We start from the raw sequence: 21,582 nt of genomic DNA, 5'->3' as shown, positions 1-21,582 counted from the left end.
TGAAATCACCTCCCTTGGCCTCGCTGCTCCCTACCTTTGTAAACTCCTCCAGCCCGATAACTTATTAAGATCTCTGAGCTGCTCCAATTCTGCCTCTTGTTAAACCCTGATTCCCTTTGCTCCAACATTGGTGGCTGTGTCTTCAGCTGTCCCGGCCCTAAGGCCGCGGTTCCACTAATATCTCCCCACCTCTCTCCCCTCCTTTAAGATACTCTTTAAATATTAAGATTGACGCCGTTTTTCGATATCTGGTAAATAGGTTTGTTTCGGCGGCTCAAAGCAACTTTTGACAATTACTTTAATAATTATTTTGTGGGCAGCATCAGGACTGTATTTAATTGGACCCTGGTTAATCCACTGTAACCATGTCTTACACGTCAGATTGGGGATAATCTGATGATTTTTCCTGTGTGTTTTGAGCAGGAATGATCTGAACAGAGGAATAACCAGATGAAGAGCGCAATGTAACGTTGCAGTGCGGGTGTCAATCAGTCTGTGTGACCTGTGAATGGAGCTGGTGAATCAGTGACACTCAGGATCACAGAATGTGGTGAGAAAGCTGAATCAGCTGAATTTGGGACATTGTCTCTTTCTAAACCCGGGGCTCCAGGTCCCTTCCCGGGCTCCCCTCCCCCACTCGCGCTTCCCACCACGTGATGCTGTGCTGCGTCCAGCCCCTCCCCCTGCCCCCGCTGACGCTACCTGATCCTCCAATCAGAGCCGCGCTTCATCCCGCGCTCTGACGTTGGGCTGGAGGTCAGCGCGTGGCCGCTCCTCGCGCTCTGGGCGGAGCTTTTCCTCTCGCGCGCCCGCTCTTCCCCCTCAGCCGCCCGGAGCCGCATCATGGGCGCTCATTCAACTCCTCCTTTCATTTGGGGCCAATACTTTCTCATGGGATGTCTAGTTTCACTCCATTCCATGGCCTCTTGATAGTTTGCAAAGAGGATGCCGTGAGATGCGGAGCCCAGTGCGTCTGGAGGAAGCCGAACTGAACATCTCCCCCAGCCAGAGCAAAGAGCTGAATTCCAGAGGTGGAGTGAGAGTGACTGCCCTGAACATCATGGCAGCATTTCACCAGTGTGGCATCAAGGAGCCCCAGCGAAATACAACTCAATGGCAATCGGGGGGAAACTCTCCACTGGTTACAGTCTGGATTATTACTCCAGGAACATCACCATCAAGCTGCTAAAGTCCCTGGTTCTGGAGACCCCAGTCAGGGGAACCATCCTTCCAGCACCTATTCTGTGTCAACCCCCTTCTCACTGAAACTCTGGGGAACAGAGGCCGAGGGTATTTACTCTCATCTCACATGACAATCTTCAGTTCAAGTCAACTTTGAAAATGTGGATTTGATCCGATCTAAATGTCAGATCATATAAAAATCATAATATGATCTCGCAATGGAAAGAGACCATTCGGCTCATCCTGCCTGTGAATCTTCGAAGACTGTCCCCACTTCTTGGGCCGTTTTTCACGGGGAATTCTTTCCTGCAGAACTAAGATTCTGTCAGCAGGTGGCAGCGCTGCGCTTTGTAAGAATGAAAGATTTGAGTTCACACACGGCGGGATTTTCCAGCTCCAAAACCAGAAAATCACAGCCAAGGTCAACGGGCCTTTGAATGACTTTTGTCCACCCCCTCACCCCCACCCGTCAACGCCTCTACTTTCTCAGGAGGCAAAGGAAATTTGGCATGTCCGCAGCAGCTCTCAGTAATTTTGACAGCTGCACCTTAGAAAGCACCCTTTCCGATATATCACAGCTTGGTATGGTTCCTGCTCTGACCAAAACTGCAAGTAATTACAAAGGGTTGTGAACGTAGTCCAATCCATCATGCAAATCTCCCTCCTATCCATTGACTCTTCCCCCTGCCTCAGAAAAGCAGCCAGCATAATTGAAGACCCCAAGCGGACGAGCACACTTGCTCCCAGAGCAGGAGATTCAGGTTCGAATCCTGGTCAGGCTGCTTTTCAGCAGTAACGTTCGGACGGCATGAAAGAAACTCTGTGACCTCTCTCAGGTGGACCCACCCAACGCCCTCCTTCTGCTGCTCTTTCCATGCTTAATAGAGGCATCATCTGTGAGTAAAACACGTTCTTTGGCATCGCTTATCGGCCTTTTGGCGAAGATCAAGTGCAGTATTTGTTCTTATCAGTTTAATATCTGATACGTCCCGTATCTGGGAACCATATATTAAATTGATTTTTGGAACAGGGAGATGGAATAGGGGCTTCCTCCGTTCACTCCACATATCGACCGGTAACTTCAAAAACAGCTCTTCCACCTTTATCTGTCGGGAAAAAAGATACAACAATCTGAGATCACAACCAACCGACTCAAGAACAGCTTCTTCCCTGACGCCATCAAACATTTGAATGGGACTTACCTTGCATTAAGTTGAGCTTTCTCCACACCCTCGACCTGATGTAACATGACATTCTGCACTCCGCTCCTTTTCTGTGAACGGTATGCGTTTTGTGGAAAGTGCGCAAGAAAGAATACTTTTTACTGGATGCTAATACATGTGACAATAACGAACCAAATCAATTCAAAAACTCACTGCCGATCTGCCGAGTTCCGCCCCCGAATCCCGTCTGAGTGACAGGGCAGCCAACCAATCCGTTCGGGGATCTGTAGAAACCCGTCCACAAGCTCTGACTGACAGCGGTATTCACCAATTACAGTCCAGGAAACCAGGAGACAGCTGTTTCCCGCACAGAGGGACAAGAGATGCAGCCAATCATCTCCAATTTCCGCAAACACCTCGCCCTTCAGATGACTGAAAGGCACTTCAGGCACTCCACCTCCCCAATTGGCAGAGCTCCCGACCCCGTGACTCTGAATGACAGCAGGAAGGGAAAATCGGCATCCGGGATAACAGGAATCCCGCCTTTCTCAGTCTGAGTGACAGCAGCGCTGACCAATCGGCCTCCACATGCCGCAGATCGGCTCCTGAAGTCACTCTGACCAATCGGCTTCCCCACTGCTCGGAAACCCGCCCCGTAATCTGAATGAAAGACACAACAACCAGTCGTCTTACGGAACACTTGAAATCCCGCCTCTCTCACCATGACTGACAGGTAGATTGACCAATCGCCCTTCAGATTCCCCAAAGATCGGTGTTCTGGCTCAGAATGATAGGATCGCGAACCAATCGCCTTCTAAGCTTCATGAACCCCGCCTCCCTCAGTCTCAGTGACCGGGCCAATTCCGATGCCAAGATCACCCGCTTCTTCTCTGATTGACAGTTATAGCAACCAATCGACAGTCCCTCCCCGAACCGCCCCCTCAATGTAAATGACAGCAACACTGACCCATCGGCTTGTCCAGTCACCGGGAACCCGCCTCCCTCGCTCAGAGTGACAGGAGCGCCGACCAATCGACTTCTCCATTCCCCGGAACCCCGCCTCCCTCACTCAGTGACAGACACAAACAACATGTTGAGTTTCTGCTTCTTGGATTTAATGATGAACTGTGGAATCTTTGAGAAAAAATGTTTCGATTCCAGCGGTTCACAGATTGTTTTGCTTGAAGAATCATTTTACAAATGTAATCATGAAGCCCCCAGTGTAAATTATAATTCTATATAATAACCACAATATGAACATGTTCCATCAGTTTACAGCTGGCAGGAGGCAGGGAGACGGTGTGAAATTATGGGATGGATCTGTTAGAGACCTTTAATCCCGCAGATTGTCAGCGGCGCCGAGTTTTTCCCGTCGATATTCAATCCCGGGCTGAAGATGGGAAAGATTCTCTCAGTGAAAGTGTGGGTGAAAGTGTGGAGATGGGACATGTTGTCCGCATTGTAAAATGACACCTGTCCACCCTCATAGTCCAGGAAAACCCCGATCTTCCGGGGATTCACACTCGGGGTGAGGGGGGTCTCTGAGGGGGAGGTGAAGGCAAAATAACCTCTTCCTGGTCTCAGCCTCACAATCCAGAATCCGGACTCAGGTCTCAGGGAGATTCCCCCTTTCCTCTTCACAGACTCTCGGGCCACCCCCAGACTCCACCATGTCTTCTCCCCAACCTCCACCTCCCAGTAATGTCTCCCTGATGTGAATCCCTCTGATCCCAGGACACAGCCCCAGGGATTAAACCTCTCCGGGGTGTCAGGGAGCGGCTGCTGTTTGTCTCCGAGTCTCACACTGCTCCGCTCCTCAGACAGGATGAGCCGGGGATTCGCTGTGTTCGGATCCAGAGTCAGAGAGGCTGGAGCTGGGGGAAAGTTAAAATAACGCAGTCAGTCATTTAGAGAGAGCGGGTGGGGAGGAGAGAGAGTGTGAGGAGTGAGGAAGAGAGGAGAGAGGTTTGTGAGGGGGAGGGGAGAATGAGGGGGAGGAGAGAGTGGAAGCAGGAATGGCATGGTAACATGGAGCCGGAGGGAGGGGAGAGGAGGGGGAATAGACCACAAAGGAGAGGCAGGGAAGAGGGGAGAGAAGATAGTGAGTGACAGAGAGATAGGGAGGGGGGATGAGAAGATAGGTGGAGGGGTGCAGTTGGGAAGAGAGAAAAGAGGCAGGAATGAGAGGGACTGGAGGGAGCCGGAGTGCAAAGAGGGAGATTGAGAGTGGGATGTGGGAGATTCAGAGTGGGATGTTTTGAGCGTGGAAGCAGGAGAGAGAACGGCAGAGCAGATGACAGGGATTGGGATGGTGGGTGAGAAAGAAAGGGCAGAGTAGAGAGAGCATCTGGAAGGCAGGTAGTGTGGGAGGAAGAAATAAACAGACCCTTCCATGTAAAGACAGGATGGGAAATAAAGCAGGAGGGGCATGGAAGAATGTGAGAGAGAGGGAAAGGGGAGAGAGTCTGAAGAGAAGAGAGTGAGGGGGAGAAGTATACCAGAATGATGAGGGAAGGGGATAGGAGGTGAGGTGGAGAGAGATTATGTGTCGATGGGGGAGAATAGGAAGGTGCTGAGAGAGAGTGGGTGAGGAGCAGGGTCAGGGAGCAGGAGGGACAAATGAGTGGCTGGCAGAGAGATGGGATGGTTGTGGGAAATGGGAGAGAGATTGCGGGACAGATTGATTTCCAAGTTAATTAGTGTCACAAGTAGGCTTACATTAACAGTGTAATGAAGTTAGTGTGAAAATTCCCTAGTCACCACACTTCGGTGCCTGTTCGGGTACACTGAGGGAGAATTTAGCATCACGAACCAGCATGTCTTTCGACCTGTGGAAGGAAACCCACACAGATGTGAGGGAGAATGTGTAGATTCTGCACAGACGTGACCCAAACCAGGAATCGAAAGCGGCTCCCTGGCTCTGTGGGGCAGCGATGCGAACCACTGAGCCACCATGCCACACAAAGTAGGAAGAAGAGACGAATTAAAGAGGGAGAGACAAAGGAAGAATGGGAGGTGAGTGAGAGAGGGAAAAGGGGAGGGAGAGAATGTAGGTGGAAAGAAGTTAGTGGGGAGAAGTGGGGAGTATGTGAGCAGAGGAGTGCATAAGTGACAGGGAGTGGAAGGAGAGAGAGATAGCAGGGTTGGGGAAGAAGAATTTGAGTGAGGGAAGACAGGCTGTGAGAAGGAGAGTGGGGGGGTGGGGGTGACGGTCAAGGTTGAGGAGAGAGGGAGAGGGGACAGAGGTAGAGGAGAGAAAGCTGGAGACAGCGGGTGGGAGGTGATATCTCTGTGAAACATTGTGTAAGTGTCACTATACAGATTGTTCACAATCCGAGTCTGTAAGATATCACACAAAACCTCAATTCCAAGAACAAAAGAATTCGGAACAGGAGTAGGCCATTTGGCCCCTCGAGCCTGCTCTGAACAAGATCATGACTGATCTGATTGAATATTGTCAGTGATCTGGCCTCCACTGCTCACTGAGGTCGAGAATTCCAACACAAATGACCCTCTGATAGAAAACAAAATCTCATTTCTGTATTAAATGCGAGATTGCTAATTTTCAAAACGTGCACTATACAAGACGCCATCACCAGGGAAACATCCACTCAGCATCAATCCTGTCGAGTCCCCTCAGTGTCTTCTATGTTTCAATAAGATCACCTCTCATTCTGCTAAACTCCAATGGATATAGGCCAAATCTGCTCAGGCTTTCATGATAATATAACTGCCTTCATCCCAGGAATCAGTCTCTAATTCAATGGTCATTTCTTATATTATGTATATTAATAATTTGCATAAGGGAAGTGAATGTACTACTGCTAAATTTGAGATGACACAAAAATAGGTGGGAAGGCAAGTGCTGAGGATGACAGGGTCTACAGAGGGATAAAAAAAATTAGGTGTGTGGGTGAAAGCTTGGCAGATGAAAAATAATGCAGGAAAATGTGAAGTTATGCAGATTTGTGGGAAGAATAAAGGAGCTGGATATTATTTAAATAGAGAAAGACTGCAGAAAGCTGCAGCACAGAGGGATTTGGGGTCCTTGAGCATAAATCACAAAAAAGCTGGCATGCAAACTCAGCAAGTGTTAGGGAAGACAAATGGAATATTGACCTTAATTGAACTAGAACTGTACAAGTGACTAGTTCGACGACACCTGGAATACTGTTTTCATCCCCTGAACTCAGAAAAGACGTGCCAACATTAAAAGCAGTCCAGAGAAAGTTAATTTGATTGATTCCAAATATGGTGGGATATTTTTAACAATCAAGGCTAAGTAGATTGGACCTGTACTCATTGGAGTTAAGAAGAATGAGAGGTGACCTTGTTGATACATACAGGATTCTCAGGGGGCTTGACAGCTTGGATGCTGATAGTTTGTTTCCCCTTGTGGGAGAGTCCACGACCAAAGGACATATTCTCAGGGCAAAGGCTTATCCATTTAAGACAGGAATGAGGAGGAATTTCTTCTCTCAGAGGTAGTGAATTCTTGGAACTCTTCACTGCAGAGAGGTGTAAAGACTGGAACATATCTTTGGGGCTGAGAGGGACAGATTTTTAATCAGTAATGGAATCAGGGTTATGGAAATAAGGTGGGAAAATGGAGTTGGAGGATTATCACATCAGACCAGTCCTGATCTCATTGAATGGCAGAGCAGACTCAATGAGCCAAATGGCCTACCTTTGTCTTATGATCTCATGATCTTACGGAAGGAGATCAAAATATTGCACATTCCTCCAAATGCAGCCTCACTAAGTCCCTGTATGCTTGCAGGCACAATTTTTTAAATTTGATTGTCCTTCCAATAAACACTAACATTCCATTGATATTCCTAATTACTTCCTGTAAATGCAGACTAAGGTTTTGTGATTTTTACACCAGGACATCCAGATCCCTCTCTACACTAAAGTTCTGAGTTTCTCAGCGCGATATCAGAACAGACACCAAATTTGTCACAATATTGGATGAGGTTCCATATTTGGTTACGTTCAGAATAGGAACAATCAACGTTTTTTTTGGTGCACAGAGCAACTTTGAAATCCCAGTTACTGAAGAAGGGTATAAAGCCATGAGATTCAATAATTTGAAAGAAATACAATAATTTTTGAGACAGCGTCAGGTTGGCAATGCTGCCTCACAGCTCCAGAGACATGAGTTCAATTCCAACCGTGGGTCACTGTCTGTGTTGAGGTTTGCACGTTCTCCCTGTGTCTGCATGGGTTTCCTCCGGGTGCTCCCGTTTCCTCCCCACATCAATGATGTGTGGATTAGGTGGATTGGCAATGTTAAATTGCCCCTTTAATTTTTGTGTGTGAGTGTGTGCCCTGTGATGGATTGGTGTCTTAACTCCCTTTGCCTGTCTGCATTGTCTCTGACTCGCCAGGACCCTGAATTAGAGTAAGTGGGAAAGTGAGGAATAATTTTTTCTATTAAAGAGTCAACAAAGCAAACAGTCATACTATATATCTTATACATGAATAATGAACGAGGTAAGCATGAATTAAAAGGAAATCCTAATTACTCACTAAGAGGATAAAGCCATAAGATTCCATAATTTGAAAGAAACACAACGCACAGTGGTGCATTGGTCAGCTGCTACCTCACAGCTCCAGGCACTGGTCTCACACACACCTCAAACCTCATGTTAGATGACACGACCAAGGCAGAACACACAGACTTTCTCAAAAATCTGTCCAAATGTCAATGATCACCATTCATTAAAAGCCTTCCATAAATAATGGAGGATCACGTGACTGGCATTAATGAGGAACAACAAGATGCGTTTATGCTTATAAGAATAGCAGAAATAGAGAAATGAATGAGATTTGAAGTAGATAAATTTCCCCAAACTTGGTGGTCTCTATCTCAGATGCTGAAAGTAGTGACTGTCAAGAAAGTTGATGCATTGGTGGTTATCTTTCAAAATTCTACAGACCCTGCAATTGTTCCTGCAGATTGGAAGGTGCAAATGTAACTCCGATGTTTAAGAAAGAAGGGAGAGAGAACATGGAGAATGAAAAACTTGTTAGCCTGACATTAGTCCGAAGGAAAATGCTAGGATCTGTAACAAATGATGTAATAACTGAACACTGAGAAAATAATGGTGAACTTGGGCACAGTCAGGATTTCGGAAAAAGGATCAGTTTAACAAACAGCATAGGAACAGGCCCTTCGGCCTTCCAATTCTACACCGACCATGCTGCCCAACTTAACTAAAACCCTCTACCCTTTTGGGGACCATATCCCTCTGTTCCCTCCAATTCATGTACTTGTCAAGACGCCCCTTAAAAGTCACTACGGTATCCGCTTCCACTACCTTCCCCGGCAACCCAGTTCCAGGCACCCACTCTCTGAGTAAAAAATTTGCCCAGATCAATTTCCATCTGCCATCTCTCTGCCCAAGTCTCCAACTGCTGTATCCCCTGATGGTCCTCATCGCTATCCACAAATCCACCAACCTTTTCGTCATCCGCAATCTTACTAATCCATCCAGTTACATTTTCCTTCAAATCATTTATATATATTACAAACAGCAAAGATCCCAGTACTGATCCCTAAGGATCACCACTTGTCACAGCCCTCCATTCAGAAACTCAGCCTTTCATTCCTACGCTCTGTCTTCTTTGACTTTATCCACTTTGCTAGTTCACCTCTGATCCCATGCAACTTTAGCTTCTGCACCAGTCAGTCATGAGGGACCTTGTCAAAGGCCTTACTGAAGTCCATGTAGACAACATCCACTGCCCTACTCTCATCAGTCATCTTTGTCACTTCCTCGAAAAACTCGATCAAGTTCGTAAGACACGACCTCCCCTTCGCAAAACCATGTTGGCTCTCACTAATACGTCCACTTATTTCCAAGTGGGAATATATCCTGTCTCGAAGAATCCTCTCCAATAATTTCCCGACTACTGAAGTGAGGCTCATCGGATTGGAATTACCTGGATTATTCTTGCTACCCTTCTTAAACGTAGGAACAACATTAGGTATTCTCCAATCCTCTGGGACCTTCTCTGTAGCTAGTGAGGATGCAAAGATTTCACTCAAGGCCCCAGCAATTTCCTCCCTTGCCTCTCTCAGTATTCTGGGCTATATCCCATCAGGCCCTGGGCTATGGAGGGCATTAAATATGACGAGAGGTTGGAGAAGCTTGTTTTGTTCTCACTGGAACGATGGAGGTTGAGGGGAGAATTGATAGATTATGAGGGGCATAGACAGAGTCGATATTCAGAAGCTTTCTCCCAAGGTGGAAGAGTCAATTACTAGTGAGCATAAGTTAAAGTTGCGAGGGACAAGGTTTATAGGAGATGTACGAGGTAAGTTTTTTTACACAGAGGGTGATAGGTGTCTGGGACTCTCTGCCGAGAGAGGTGGAAGGAGATACGATTGTGGCTTTTAAGGGGAGTCTTGACAAATACATGAATAGGGTGGGAATGGAGGGATATGGTTCCCAGAAGGGCAGGAGGTTTTAGTTCAGTTGGACAGCATGGTCGATGCAGGCTTGGAGGGCCAATGAGCGTGTTCCTGTGCTGTCACTTTCTTTGTTCTTTGATATGTTGACCTTCATCGTGAGAGGATTTGAGTATTGGAATGGGGACGTTTTGCTGCAATTATATTGCACATTGGTGAGGCCACACCTGGACTACTGTGTGCAGTTTTGACCTCCTCATCTGAGGAAGGATGTCCTTGCTATAGAGGGAATACAGCAAAGGTTTACCAGGCTGATTTCTGGGGTGGCAGGTCTGTCACATGAGGAGAGACTAAGTCGGTTAGGATTATCGTCACTGCAGTTTAGAAGGGTGAAAAGGGGATCTCATAGAAACTTTAAATTCCTAACAGAGTTAGACAGGATAGATTCGTAAAGAATGTTCCAAATTGTGGAGGAGTCTGGAACGAGGGGTCATAGTTTGAGGATAAGGGGTAAACCTTTTAGAACTGAGGTGAGGAGAAATTTCTTCACCCAGAGGATGGTGAATCTGTGGAATTCACAATAACTGACTGTAGTTGAGGCCAAAATGTTGTGTGATTTCAAAAAGAAATTAGATATAGTTCTTGGGGCTAATGGATCAAGAGATATGGGGAGAAGGGGGGATCAGGATATTGAATTTGATGATCCGGCATGATCAAATTAAAAAGCAGAGCATGTTTGAAGGGCCAAATGGCCTACTCCTGCTTCTAGATTCTATGTTAACTAGAGAACTATCTGGAGTGGCAGTTATCTGTCAACCACCTGAAATCAATTCGTTCATGAGTGTTAATCAGTGCAAAGTCTGACAACACCAGGTTTTAGTCCAACCGATTTATTTGATAATAGACTCACAAGCTTTCGAGGCTTCCCTCCGCCGGCATACCCACATCATGTTAATCAGTGCAGCAGGAAGTAAAACTAGCAAGCGACTCAGCAGACGGTCTATAAATAAGACACATCTTTCAAAATGCATGGCCAGTAATAGGTGCATGAGACAGGTGACTGTGCTGGACTGGGATGGAGACTGAGTGAGGGGCGAATCAGGTTCATGCGGGAATGAAATGCACAGGGGAAAGAAATGTGGTTATCATTGGAATTATTCTAAGTTAATTCGGTGAGTAATTTAATTAAATTTAAGTAGATAACATGAGGAACAATGCAAGACAGGTGTTCTGTTGCAGTTGAGGAATGTGTGATTTTGGATGTCCAGGTAATCCATGACTAACACATCTACAGAAAGTGTAAGCAGCTGGAGGACTTCCAGATCAGAATGAGTGAGTTAGAGGCTGAACTGCAGACACTGCACAATGAAAGGGAATGGGAGAAATCCCTGGATAATTTGATCTGGAATATGGTCACACCTCTTAGAATAGGGTCATCTGTTTTGGTCAGCAGTGAGTGACAGGAAGATGTGATTGAGAGTAAGATAAGGAAAGGGACTGAGCAGACAGTAATGGAGGAACCTCAGACTTTGCAGTTGTTGAAAAGATTTGAGGTGCTTATAATCTGTGTGGATGAAAGGAAAGGCTGAAAAATAAGTGAGCAGTCTAACCATGGCACTATGATACAGGAAGCCTACCAAGTTGGGGATAACAAACAGGAATGTGGTGGCAGTAGCGGACAATATAGTGTGGGACACAGGTACTGATCTCTTCAGCAAAAGCGAGAGCCCAGACAACTCAGTTGCTTGATCGTACCAGAGTTCTGAGCTGGAGAGGAATTTTCACTGTAAGTGGGAGGATCCAGTTGGCGTGGACTATTTAGGCACCAAAGACATAGAAAGGACAAGCAAAGAAGATTGTCCTGGTCCACTCCTCTAATGGTCAATCAATGTGATATTGTGGGCTGGGACACTGAGGTTGGAGGGAAGTGGTCACACAAGCAGGGGTATTTGGGATGTCTGTAAAGGGCATAGTCACCATGAGAGGCTCGGTACAAATTAAGGAGCAGAACCTCAAAGGTAATAATCCCTGGATCATTACCTGAGCTACATGTAAACTGGCAGAGGGAAAATGAGAGGCAAAAATGAATGTTCAAAGGCTGGTGTCTGGATCATGGGCATTGGCACCAGTATTGGGGATAGTGGGTTGTTTTGATTTGATTTATTACTGTCACATTTATGCTGTGAAAAATATTGTTTCTTGCAGGCTGTACAGATGAAAAGTACTATTCATAGAGTACATATGAGAGAAGGAAAGTATACGATGCCGAATATAGTGTTACAGTTACAGATGGGGTGAAGAGAAAGCCAGCTTAATATATGATAACACCAATCAAAAGTCTGATGGCAGCAAGGAAGAAGCTGTTCTTGAGTTGGTTTGTACGTATTCTGAGACTTTTGTATCTTTTTCCCGACAGATACAAGAAGTTGGAAGAGAATATGCCCAGGATGCACGGAATACTTGATTATGCTGGCTGCTTTCCCTGAGGCAGCGGGAAGTGTAGACGGAGTCAATGGATGGGGGGCTGGTTTGCATGATGGATTAGGCTACACTTTGTAGTTTGTTGCGGTCTTGGTCAAAGCAGGAGCCATATCAATGCTTTCTATGGTGCATCTGTAAAAGTTGGTGAGAGTCATGGTGGTCATGCTAAACTTCCTAAGCCTCTTGAGAAAGTACAGGCACTGTTGATCTTTCTTAACTGTCGTATTGGCATGGAGGGATCAGGACAGACTATTAGTGATCTGAACACCTTGAAATCTGAAGCTCTCGACCATTTCCTCTTCCTCCCTGTTTTTGTAGACACGAGCATGCCCTCCAATACATTTCCTGAAGTTGATGACTCTCGTTCATTTTACGACACTGCGGGAGATTGTCGTCACACCATATTGCCAGATTCTCTATCTCTTTCCTGTAGCCCATCTCATCATTGTTTGAGATTTGACCCACTACGGTTGTATCATCAGCAAATTTGAATATTGGGCTGGAGGGGAATTTGGCCACATGGTCATAGGTGTTTGAGGAGTATCGTCAGGGACTGAGGAAATAGCCTTGTGGAGCACTGGAGTTGAGGATGATCACAGAGGAGATGTTGTTACCTGTCCTTACTGATTGCGGTCTGTAGAAAAGAAATCTAGGATCCAGTTGCAAAGGGAGGAGCCAAGCCATCGGCCAGGGAATTTCAAGATGAGTTTTGTAGGAATAATGGTGTTGAAGGCTGAGCTGTAGTCAATAAATAGGAGTCTGACACAGGTGTCCTTGTTAACTAGGTGATCCAGGTTTGAGTGTCGGGTCGGGGAAATGGCGTCTGCTGTGGACCTTTTGCGGTGATAGGCCAACTGTTGTGGATCCAGTCAATCTGGGAGGCTGGAATTGATTCGTGCCATGACTAACCTTTCAAAACATTTCATATGGTGGATATTAGAACCACCGGACGGTAGTCAAGTTAAAGTTTATTTATTTGTCACAAGTAAGGCTTGCATGAACACTGCAATGAAGTTACTGTGAAATTCCCCTAGTCACCACAGTCTGGCCCCTGTTCCAGTCAATGCACCTCACCAGCATGTCTTTCAGAATGTGGGAGGAAACCGGAGCACCAGGAGGAAACCCAAGCTAGCACAGGGAGAACGTGCAAACTACACACAGACAGTGACCCAAGCTGGGAATCGAACCCAAGACCCTGTTAACCACTGTGCTATCTTGCCACCTCCCCCACCCCATGCTGCCTCATTGTTGGGACGGTCTACACCTGAACTGCTAGAATGAGTGTTCCAGGAAATTGCATAACACGGGAAGTAAAAAGGCCTTCAAACTAAACTCAGAGGGTAAGCTACCTTGAATATATGTGGCAAATCCAGGGGGAGATTCAAGTAAAGAAACCATCAAAATAATATGGGAAATGGGGATCAGAGAATAACAGGAATGGACAAACAGATAAAACCTACGAATACACCAAGAGTCAAGACTAATTAGTACAAAGATAATAAAAAGATTAAACTAAAGGCTCTGTATCTGAATGCACACAACATTCATAATAAAGTTAACAAATTGATAACACATATTGAAGTAAATGAACATGATCTGATTACAGAGACATTGATGCAGGAGGAAAGCATAACATTTACTAACATTCAAGAAGAATAGAAAGCTTGGTAAAAGTGGAGTGGGAGCACTGTTTATCAAGGGCCTCATCGGTGCAATAGCTGGAGATGATCCTCGTTCAGGAGATCTGGATATAAAATCGGTTTGGAGATGAGGAACAGGAGGGGAAAGAAGTCAATAGTGGGAGTTGTCGACAATCCTTGCAACAGTAGCCACAATGTGGGTCACAGATAAAGAGACAGTAATAATCATGGGTGATTTTCATCCAAATATAAACCAGAAAAATCAGGCTGTCGTTGCCTGGATGGGGAGTTCACAGAATTCTTTCGAGGAAGTTTCTCATAGCGGAACGTTCTGGAATTAACCAGAGAGTAGGTTATATTAGACTTGTCTTTATGTAATGTGACAGGAATAATTAGTGAATTCTGAGTGAAGGCAGCACTTGGTCGCCGCAACTACAATATGATTGAATTTGAAATCCAGTTTGAAAGAGAAAAGAGAGGGTCTAAGTTCGGTATTTTAAACTTAAATAGGGGCAATTATCTGGTCATGAAAGCTAAGCTAGTTGCAGTGAACTGGGTCCCCAGGCTTGGGGATATATCGACACAGAAGCAAAGGCAGATATTTAAGACGATATTTCAGAATATTCAGAATAAATATATTCCTACTGTAAAGAAAGTCCCCAATGGGAGGACCCACCATCTGTGGCTCACTGAAGAAGTTAAGGAAAGGCTCAAATTCATGGAAAAACATATAACTGAGCAAAGATGAATGGTAGGACAGATGACTGATGAGAATGTAAAAAATGGCAGAGATCAAACCCCCACAAGAATGTAGCAGCAGCAAAATAGGTATCCAGTGTTCCCACACTAAACATAAGGAGAAGTCACATTGTCTGTACAAACTGGAGACATTTGATATAACTGGAGACTCAATACAATCTTGATCTTCCATTGGATGGTGATGCCCCACCCAGAGGAACAACCTATACAATTAATCCCTGGTCTTAAAGGGACCACTGGAAACCCTAATAGAAATGAAAGGAGTTACTTGCTCTGTTTCCCTTCTAATATTTATACCAGAAACGACAACATCAAAACAGAAGACTTCATCATGATCACAATGCTGTTCCTGTGATCTTGCTTGGACATTGGTTTTCTCATTTTCTACATTCAAACACTGACTGTTCCTCAAAATAATTCCACTGGTTCTAAAGTGTTAAGGCTCACACTGCAGGAATGAAGGGAGCTTTTGATGATTTCTCTGTGACCAGGAGGTGAGTTATTTTTCTTACTCCTGCTTGCTGGAGGTAAAGGAAAGTGTTAAATTAAAAGCGGATGTGGTTAGATTAGCTAAGAGTAGTGGGCGAGAAGAGGATTGGGAGAGGTTTAAATGTCAACAAAGAATGACAAAGAAGTTGATAAAGAAGGGTAGGATAAACTCTAAAGCTGGGCTAGTGCTTAATAAAAAAAAGGTTAGTAAGAGTTTTTATAAATATATAAAAAGGAAGAGGCTGACTAGGGTGAACATTGGACCCTTAGAGGATGAGAGGGGGGACTTAGTGGTAGGGGATGGGGAAATGGCTGAGGCCTTGAATAACTTTTTTGTTTCGGTCTTCACGGAGGAGGACGTGAATAATTTGCCGGGTGTTAGCGATGGAAAGATGGTAGGAGTGGAGGGCCTGAATGTTATTATTGTTACTAGAGAGGCAGTGCTCGACAGACTGGAGGGACTGATTGTGGACAAGTCCCCAGGACCGGATGGAATGCACCCAAGGGTTCTGAAAGAAATGACGGAGGTGATAGTGGATGCCTTGGTGATTATTTTCCAAATGTCGCTGGATTCCGGGGAAGTGCCGGAAGATTGGAAAACGGCTAATGTTACGCCGTTGTTTCAGAAGGGTGGCAGGCAAAAGGCAGGGAATTATAGGCCGGTTAGTTTAACGTCTGTTGTAGGCAAAATGTTAGAATTCGTGATCAAGGAGAAAATAGCGAGGCATCTTGAGGGGAATTGCTTGATAGAGCAGCTGCAGCACAGTTACATTAAGGGGAAGTCGTGTCTGACGAATTTATTGGAGTTCTATGAGGATGTGTCTAGGGCGGTGGATAGAGGAGAGCTGGTGGATGTGGTGTTTCTTGATTTTCAGAAGGCGTTTGACAAAGAACGTCACAAGAGGTTATTACAGAAGGTCAGGGGGCATGGAGTTGGGGGTAGGGTGTTAGCGTGGATAGAGGATTGGCTGTCAAATAGGAGGCAGAGAGTGGGGGTCAATGGGTGCTATTCGGATTGGTGGTTGGTGACGAGTGGAGTGCCCCAGGGGTCAGTGCTGGGGCCTCAGCTATTTACCATTTATACAGATGATCTGGAGGAGGGAACCGAGTGTATGGTGTCGAAATTTGCTGATGACACCAAGATTGGTGGAACGGCAAATTGCGTGGAGGGTGTGGAGAGTCTGCAGAAGGATCTAGATAGGCTGGGCGAATGGGCCAGGAACTGGCAAATGGAATTTCATGTTGGCAAGTGTGAAGTTGTTCACTTTGGTAGGAATAATGGTAGGAAGGACTATTACTTACATGGCGAAAAACTGCAGCATGAGACGTTGCAGAGGGACCTCGGGGTCCTTGTGCATGAGTCGCAAAAACCCAGCCTGCAGGTGCAGCAGGTGGTCAGGAAGGCGAATGGGATGCTGGCCTTCATAGCGAGGGGGACTGAATATAAAAGTAGGGAGGTCTTGCTGCAACAGTACAGGGCACTGGTGAGGCCGCAGCTGGAATACTGTGTGCAGTTTTGGTCGCCGCACTTACGCAAGGATATTTTGGCCTTGGAGGGAGTGCAGAGGAGGTTTACTAGGCTGATACCGGAGTTGAGGGGGTTGAACTATGAGGAGAGGCTGAATAAACTAGACTTGTACTCGTTAGAGTTGAGAAGAATGAGGGGAGATCTCATTGAGACATATAAGATGATGAATGGGATGGATAGGATAGAGGTGGAGAGGCTCTTCCCACTCAGGAAGGACAGTAGGACTAGAGGGCACAGCCTCAACATAAAGGGGGGGTGGTTCAGAATGGAGTTGAGGAGGAACTTCTTCACTCAAAGGGTGGTGAATCTCTGGAATTCTCTGCCCGTTGAAGTGGTGGAGGCTGCCTCGCTAAATATATTTAAGACGTGGGTTGATAGGTTTTTGATAGGCAAGGGGATTAAGGGTTATGGGGACAGGGCGGGAATGTGGAACTGAGACACGACAGATCAGCCATGATCTTCTTGAATGGCGGGGCAGGCTCGAAGGGCTAGCTGGCCTCCTCCTGCTCCTATTTCTTATGTTCTAATGTCTTTCTCTCTCACTCCTGCTGTGTATTCATGAGAATTTCTTGTCCCCTGTTCCCTCCTCAGGAACGACAGGACATTTTCCCACACTGCAAACCCGCAGGAAACTGGACTGAGATTTTGTTCTGAAGATCAGCCCTCAGAATGGATTGGGCCTCTGATCAAATTCATCGAGTGAGCAATGGGTTCACTGGTTTACTACCTCAATGGAGTCACTCAATAACTCAACCTCACTCAATCCAAACTGCCCTGTCATCCTCCCTATTCTAGATGTAAAGCTTTGATCTAGACTCTGTGACTATGTGAAACCTGTGGACGTTTATAACCACCCTTTTATTCCAGATCTTGAACATTTCAATAAGATCACCACATTCCCTCCCTTATCCACTGCAGACTCGCACTTTCTGCATCCATCCTCTTGATTCAGGTGTCGAATTCCACCAAACAGATTATCTGCTGTTTAACACGTGCTCTCTAATGTCTGTGTGTCTTCCTGATAAATGATGATAAAAAAATGTTTCCCACAATGACAGACGAGAGCAGTCCAGTCTCCTGGAGCAATTCCATTTCACATCCTGAGATTGGTGCTCTATTCCTCTGGTTATACAGATCCCTTCACTGCTTTGACACACAGTGCTGATGGCTTCAGACACTTCCCCAGAGGAACCTCAGAAAGAGAAATATGAGAATGGGGAGTCTGCAGGCATTAACAACTGGAAATGTGAGTATTTAAGCTGATCTTTGGAGCCCATTCAATATATTTACAACTGGATTGATAAGCAGGACAATTAATATGAGACTTACCGGGGTTAATGAAGTTTATCATTTGTCTCCATGCTCTGTACTGTAAAAGGTCTTTGTACTTTCTGATAGGCAGGGCGGCAGCAGATACTGAGAGTTTGATATACTCGTCACTAATTCTGTAAATGGTAAAAATGATGCTATGAATTTGTATTTGTTCGAAGAATTTGGAACTTATTTAAATGGTCAAGTTTACAGCATTTTTGATGACAGGGAAAATGTACAAAGTGAAATGTTAATCTTGTTTCTCTAAATGAGAAAGAAATGACTTTTAATTTCAAGGGTAGAGAATGGAAACGGCTATGTCCTGAAAAAGGTTCAAAACCTGGTAACAGACATCACAGACTGCAGGAAATGATAAATATTTAGCCTGTCCACTTGCAGTATGATAAACAAAGTTTGTAGAACAAAGACAAAGACTGAAAACATGCCAAAGCTGAATATCCAATTCTGCAATCCCTGGGCTCACAACCTCCCAGAATGCTGCTCTTCTCTACTCCCGACACCTTGAACATCTCTGATTTCAGTCACTCCCCCATTGGGAGCTGGACCTTCAGCTGCCGAGGTCCTGAGCTCTGGAATTCTCTCCCTGATCCTCTCTATCTTTCTTTCTTTTTGCTTCCTTGAAGACGCTCTCTGAAATCTACCTCTATCATCCAAATTAATATGTCCTTGTTTGGCTCTGTGTCAATTTACTTTATAATGGTCCTGTGAAACTCCTTACAGTGTTAATTTGCAATAAAAGTTCTATATGAATACAAGTTCTGTGTTGTTAAGGACGCAGAGCCAATTTTTATTTCGTATAAACTTAGAATCCATTCTCCCTTTCACCTGAGACTTTCTCGGGTTGGTCAGGCTCCATGCAGGGACATGGGTGTCCCACTCCTGAGAAACATGGACCCTGCGGTTCTCTTACGGTCAGTGGGAAGGTCACAGACACTAACAGCCAACATCGGGCAAGTGATCACTTCCGGCCTGGTTGTATTATTTACACTTCCCTGTTATTTATTACAATATCGTTGAACAGTTATGTAAAATCAATGTAATGAGGTGAGTTATCATAAAGTTCTCGTCAGTGTGTATACGCGGAGCTTATCATTTCCTGCAATGTGTGATGTCTTGGTAACTAATGACCGAAAATCTAAAGTTGTGACAACAACCAATAAATAAATACAAAATAACACTTCACTGAGTTTATTTTACCGAACTGCAGAGTTTCAGTAAAGAACATCTCCTACCTTCTCTTCCGACAAGCTTCCTCCTGAAAGAAATGAATCAGGAACAGTGAGGATGACAGTAACAGATTTCAGGAGCAGTTCGACAGGCTGGTGAACTGAGCAGACTCAGAGCAGATGAGATTTCACACGGAAATGTAAAGTGATGCATTTTGGAAGGAAGATTGTGGAGAGTCAAATAAACTGGAATTGAACATCAGTCCTGCTCACAGACACAGTGACTCACACACCGTCCCAGACACACCCACACACTCACAACATGGAACTGGAACCGGATTACAATGGGAGTTCCAGGGATACATTGAACTCGGGAAACATGGAAATAATCACAAAGCAAGTGTGAAAATCAAGAAAACTCATTCTCAGGAGGTTACAGGAATTCCCGGGAATCTGCAGATAGTGTGGGAGCCATTAGATCCGAGACAACAGGAAAACGGTTCAGGAAGGGACACACAATTCTGTTCAATTCACTTAGTATTTTTCAGTAAATTCCATATTAATTTCACCATTACCATCAGTTATTTAGTGACTGTCTGAAGTTTCCCTGAACTGAGCCGCAATACATTCCCTCACCTTCAGAAATATCAGCTGGTCTTTTTGCTCCATCTGTTTCTGCAACTTTGAGAATCTCTCCTCAATAGAATTTAAATTCTCCTGAATCTCTCGAAGGTTTCTCTCCATAGGTTTTCGAATCCTCTCCTCTTCTTCCCTGAGATCTCTGAGTAATCGCTGCTCTTTCTCAGTGAGAATCTGGCGCATTTTGGTGAACTCGGATGTGATGTGGGTCTGCAGAATGCTCGACTGTTCCTACCCAATGGAATGTGAAACATAATTAATGTCCCGTGATAAAGGGAACAAAACTAACCGAGATCCCAGAAAATCAGCACAGGGAGACCTTACCCTAACTTCAGAAATCTTTCCTTTCTGTTTCTCTTCCATTTCTAGAATCGCCGATTTCTTCTCTGTGAGAGAATCTAAGGAAGATTTCAGCTGATCCTGGGATTGGGAGAGAAAATCACAGAATGAAAGTGCTGGATGTTGAAAATGTGATAAAACTATCAGGTAAATAATATTTCCCTTTTACCTTGTAGATTTCAACAGCTTCTTTAATGGGCAGGCAGCGGTGCTCTCTGTGATCCCGCGAATCTCTACAAATCAGACAGAGCAATTTCTTGTCAGTTTCACAAAACAGCTTCAGTTCTTCCTGGTGTTCCTCACAGTGAAGTTTACTTTCCTTCTCTTTCGGATTCAGCTTTAATTGTCGAGCTTTCTCGGCCAGATTCGCTAAGGCCCGATTTACCCTGAGGTTTCTTTCCGGAAACTCCTCTCTACATTCCGGGCAGGAGTTTATCTCCTTCTTTTCCCAACACTGGGTGATACAGGAGCGGCAGAAGTTGTGGTCACATTCCAGTATTACCGGATCTGTGAAGAAATCGAGACAAATGGGGCAAATTGTCTCCTCGGTCAAACTCTGGATCTGTTGTCTGGAAGCCATGCTCACACTCAGCACTTCCTGATTCAAACCGCTTTCAGTTTCGGAGTTACTGCCGCACATCCTCAGTTCAGGTATTTACTGATAAAGTTCACTGCAGCACTCAGGGAATTATTATTACCGAGTGGGCCCTGTCCCCGCCACTTTCACACTGGAGATAACAACTGGCGCAGTCTCAAGGATAACGGAGGGAAATCATTGAACTCAGTCGGGGGCAGGTTGGGCTCCCGGGGATGTTGACAGTGGAAAGAGAGAGAGAGAGATGCAGAGACAGAATGGGGAGAAGGGGTGGAGTTGGGAGGGATCGAGATTCCATTACATTTCTCTTCAGTCTGAACCCTGTGCCGATTAAAACCGCTCTGGTGAAACTCGGTGTGAGATCTGGATCCAGAAATTGAATTGTGTTCATGACTGCAGCCGCTCACATTGAAACATCAAGTACTGTAAATGTCAAGGAGACATTTTACACAGCAGGTATCGGGAAAATATTTAAAGGGTTCCACCTGTGAAGTTTGGTTTGTTTTCTAGAAAGAGAAACTTGCGGTTTTATAAATGTTTATGAATCCCCCCCAGGGACTCCGACCCAGAGAAACATCAACTGATGACGGAGCGAAAACAGAAAATGCTGGAAAATCTCAGCAGGTCTGACAGCATCTGTGGAGAGAGAACAGAGCTAACGTTTCGTGTCTGGATGTCTCTTCGTCAGATTCCAACATCCGCAGTAATTTGCTTTTAGGTGATAAGGGAACATTTGAAGTGGAATCTCCCCTCCAATATTGGGCGGAGTTTCTTCACACAGAGTGGGGAGAATGTGGAACTCGCTGTCACATGGAGTGGTTGAGGGAGAGAGAGTTGATACATTGACAGTTC

At 45.3% G+C, this 21,582-nt stretch overlaps 1 protein-coding gene and 1 pseudogene across 1 annotated transcript; one reads left to right on the top strand and one right to left on the bottom strand.

The window, feature by feature from the left end:
• Nucleotides 1–2,101: 2,101 nt before the first annotated feature.
• LOC145348793 (U2 spliceosomal RNA) lies at nt 2,102–2,268 on the top strand (annotated as a pseudogene).
• A 1,400-nt stretch (nt 2,269–3,668) lies between these two features.
• LOC145348208 (zinc-binding protein A33-like) lies at nt 3,669–20,775 on the bottom strand. Its single transcript, XM_080196418.1, has 7 exons — nt 20,305–20,775; nt 20,121–20,216; nt 19,794–20,027; nt 19,521–19,610; nt 19,224–19,246; nt 17,989–18,104; nt 3,669–4,219 (listed from the first exon to the last, which is right to left on the bottom strand). Exons 1-7 carry the CDS (start codon nt 20,773–20,775, stop codon nt 3,669–3,671), a joined length of 1,581 nt encoding a protein of 526 aa, XP_080052544.1.
• Between the last annotated feature and the right edge of the window lie 807 nt (nt 20,776–21,582).

The sequence above is a fragment of the Carcharhinus amblyrhynchos genome, chromosome 9 (assembly GCF_965287045.1).
Source record: "Carcharhinus amblyrhynchos chromosome 9, sCarAmb.v2.hapA, whole genome shotgun sequence".
In the NCBI taxonomy this organism is placed as follows: Eukaryota; Metazoa; Chordata; class Chondrichthyes; order Carcharhiniformes; family Carcharhinidae; genus Carcharhinus; species Carcharhinus amblyrhynchos.
This window is presented reverse-complemented; position numbering and strand designations above follow the sequence as displayed.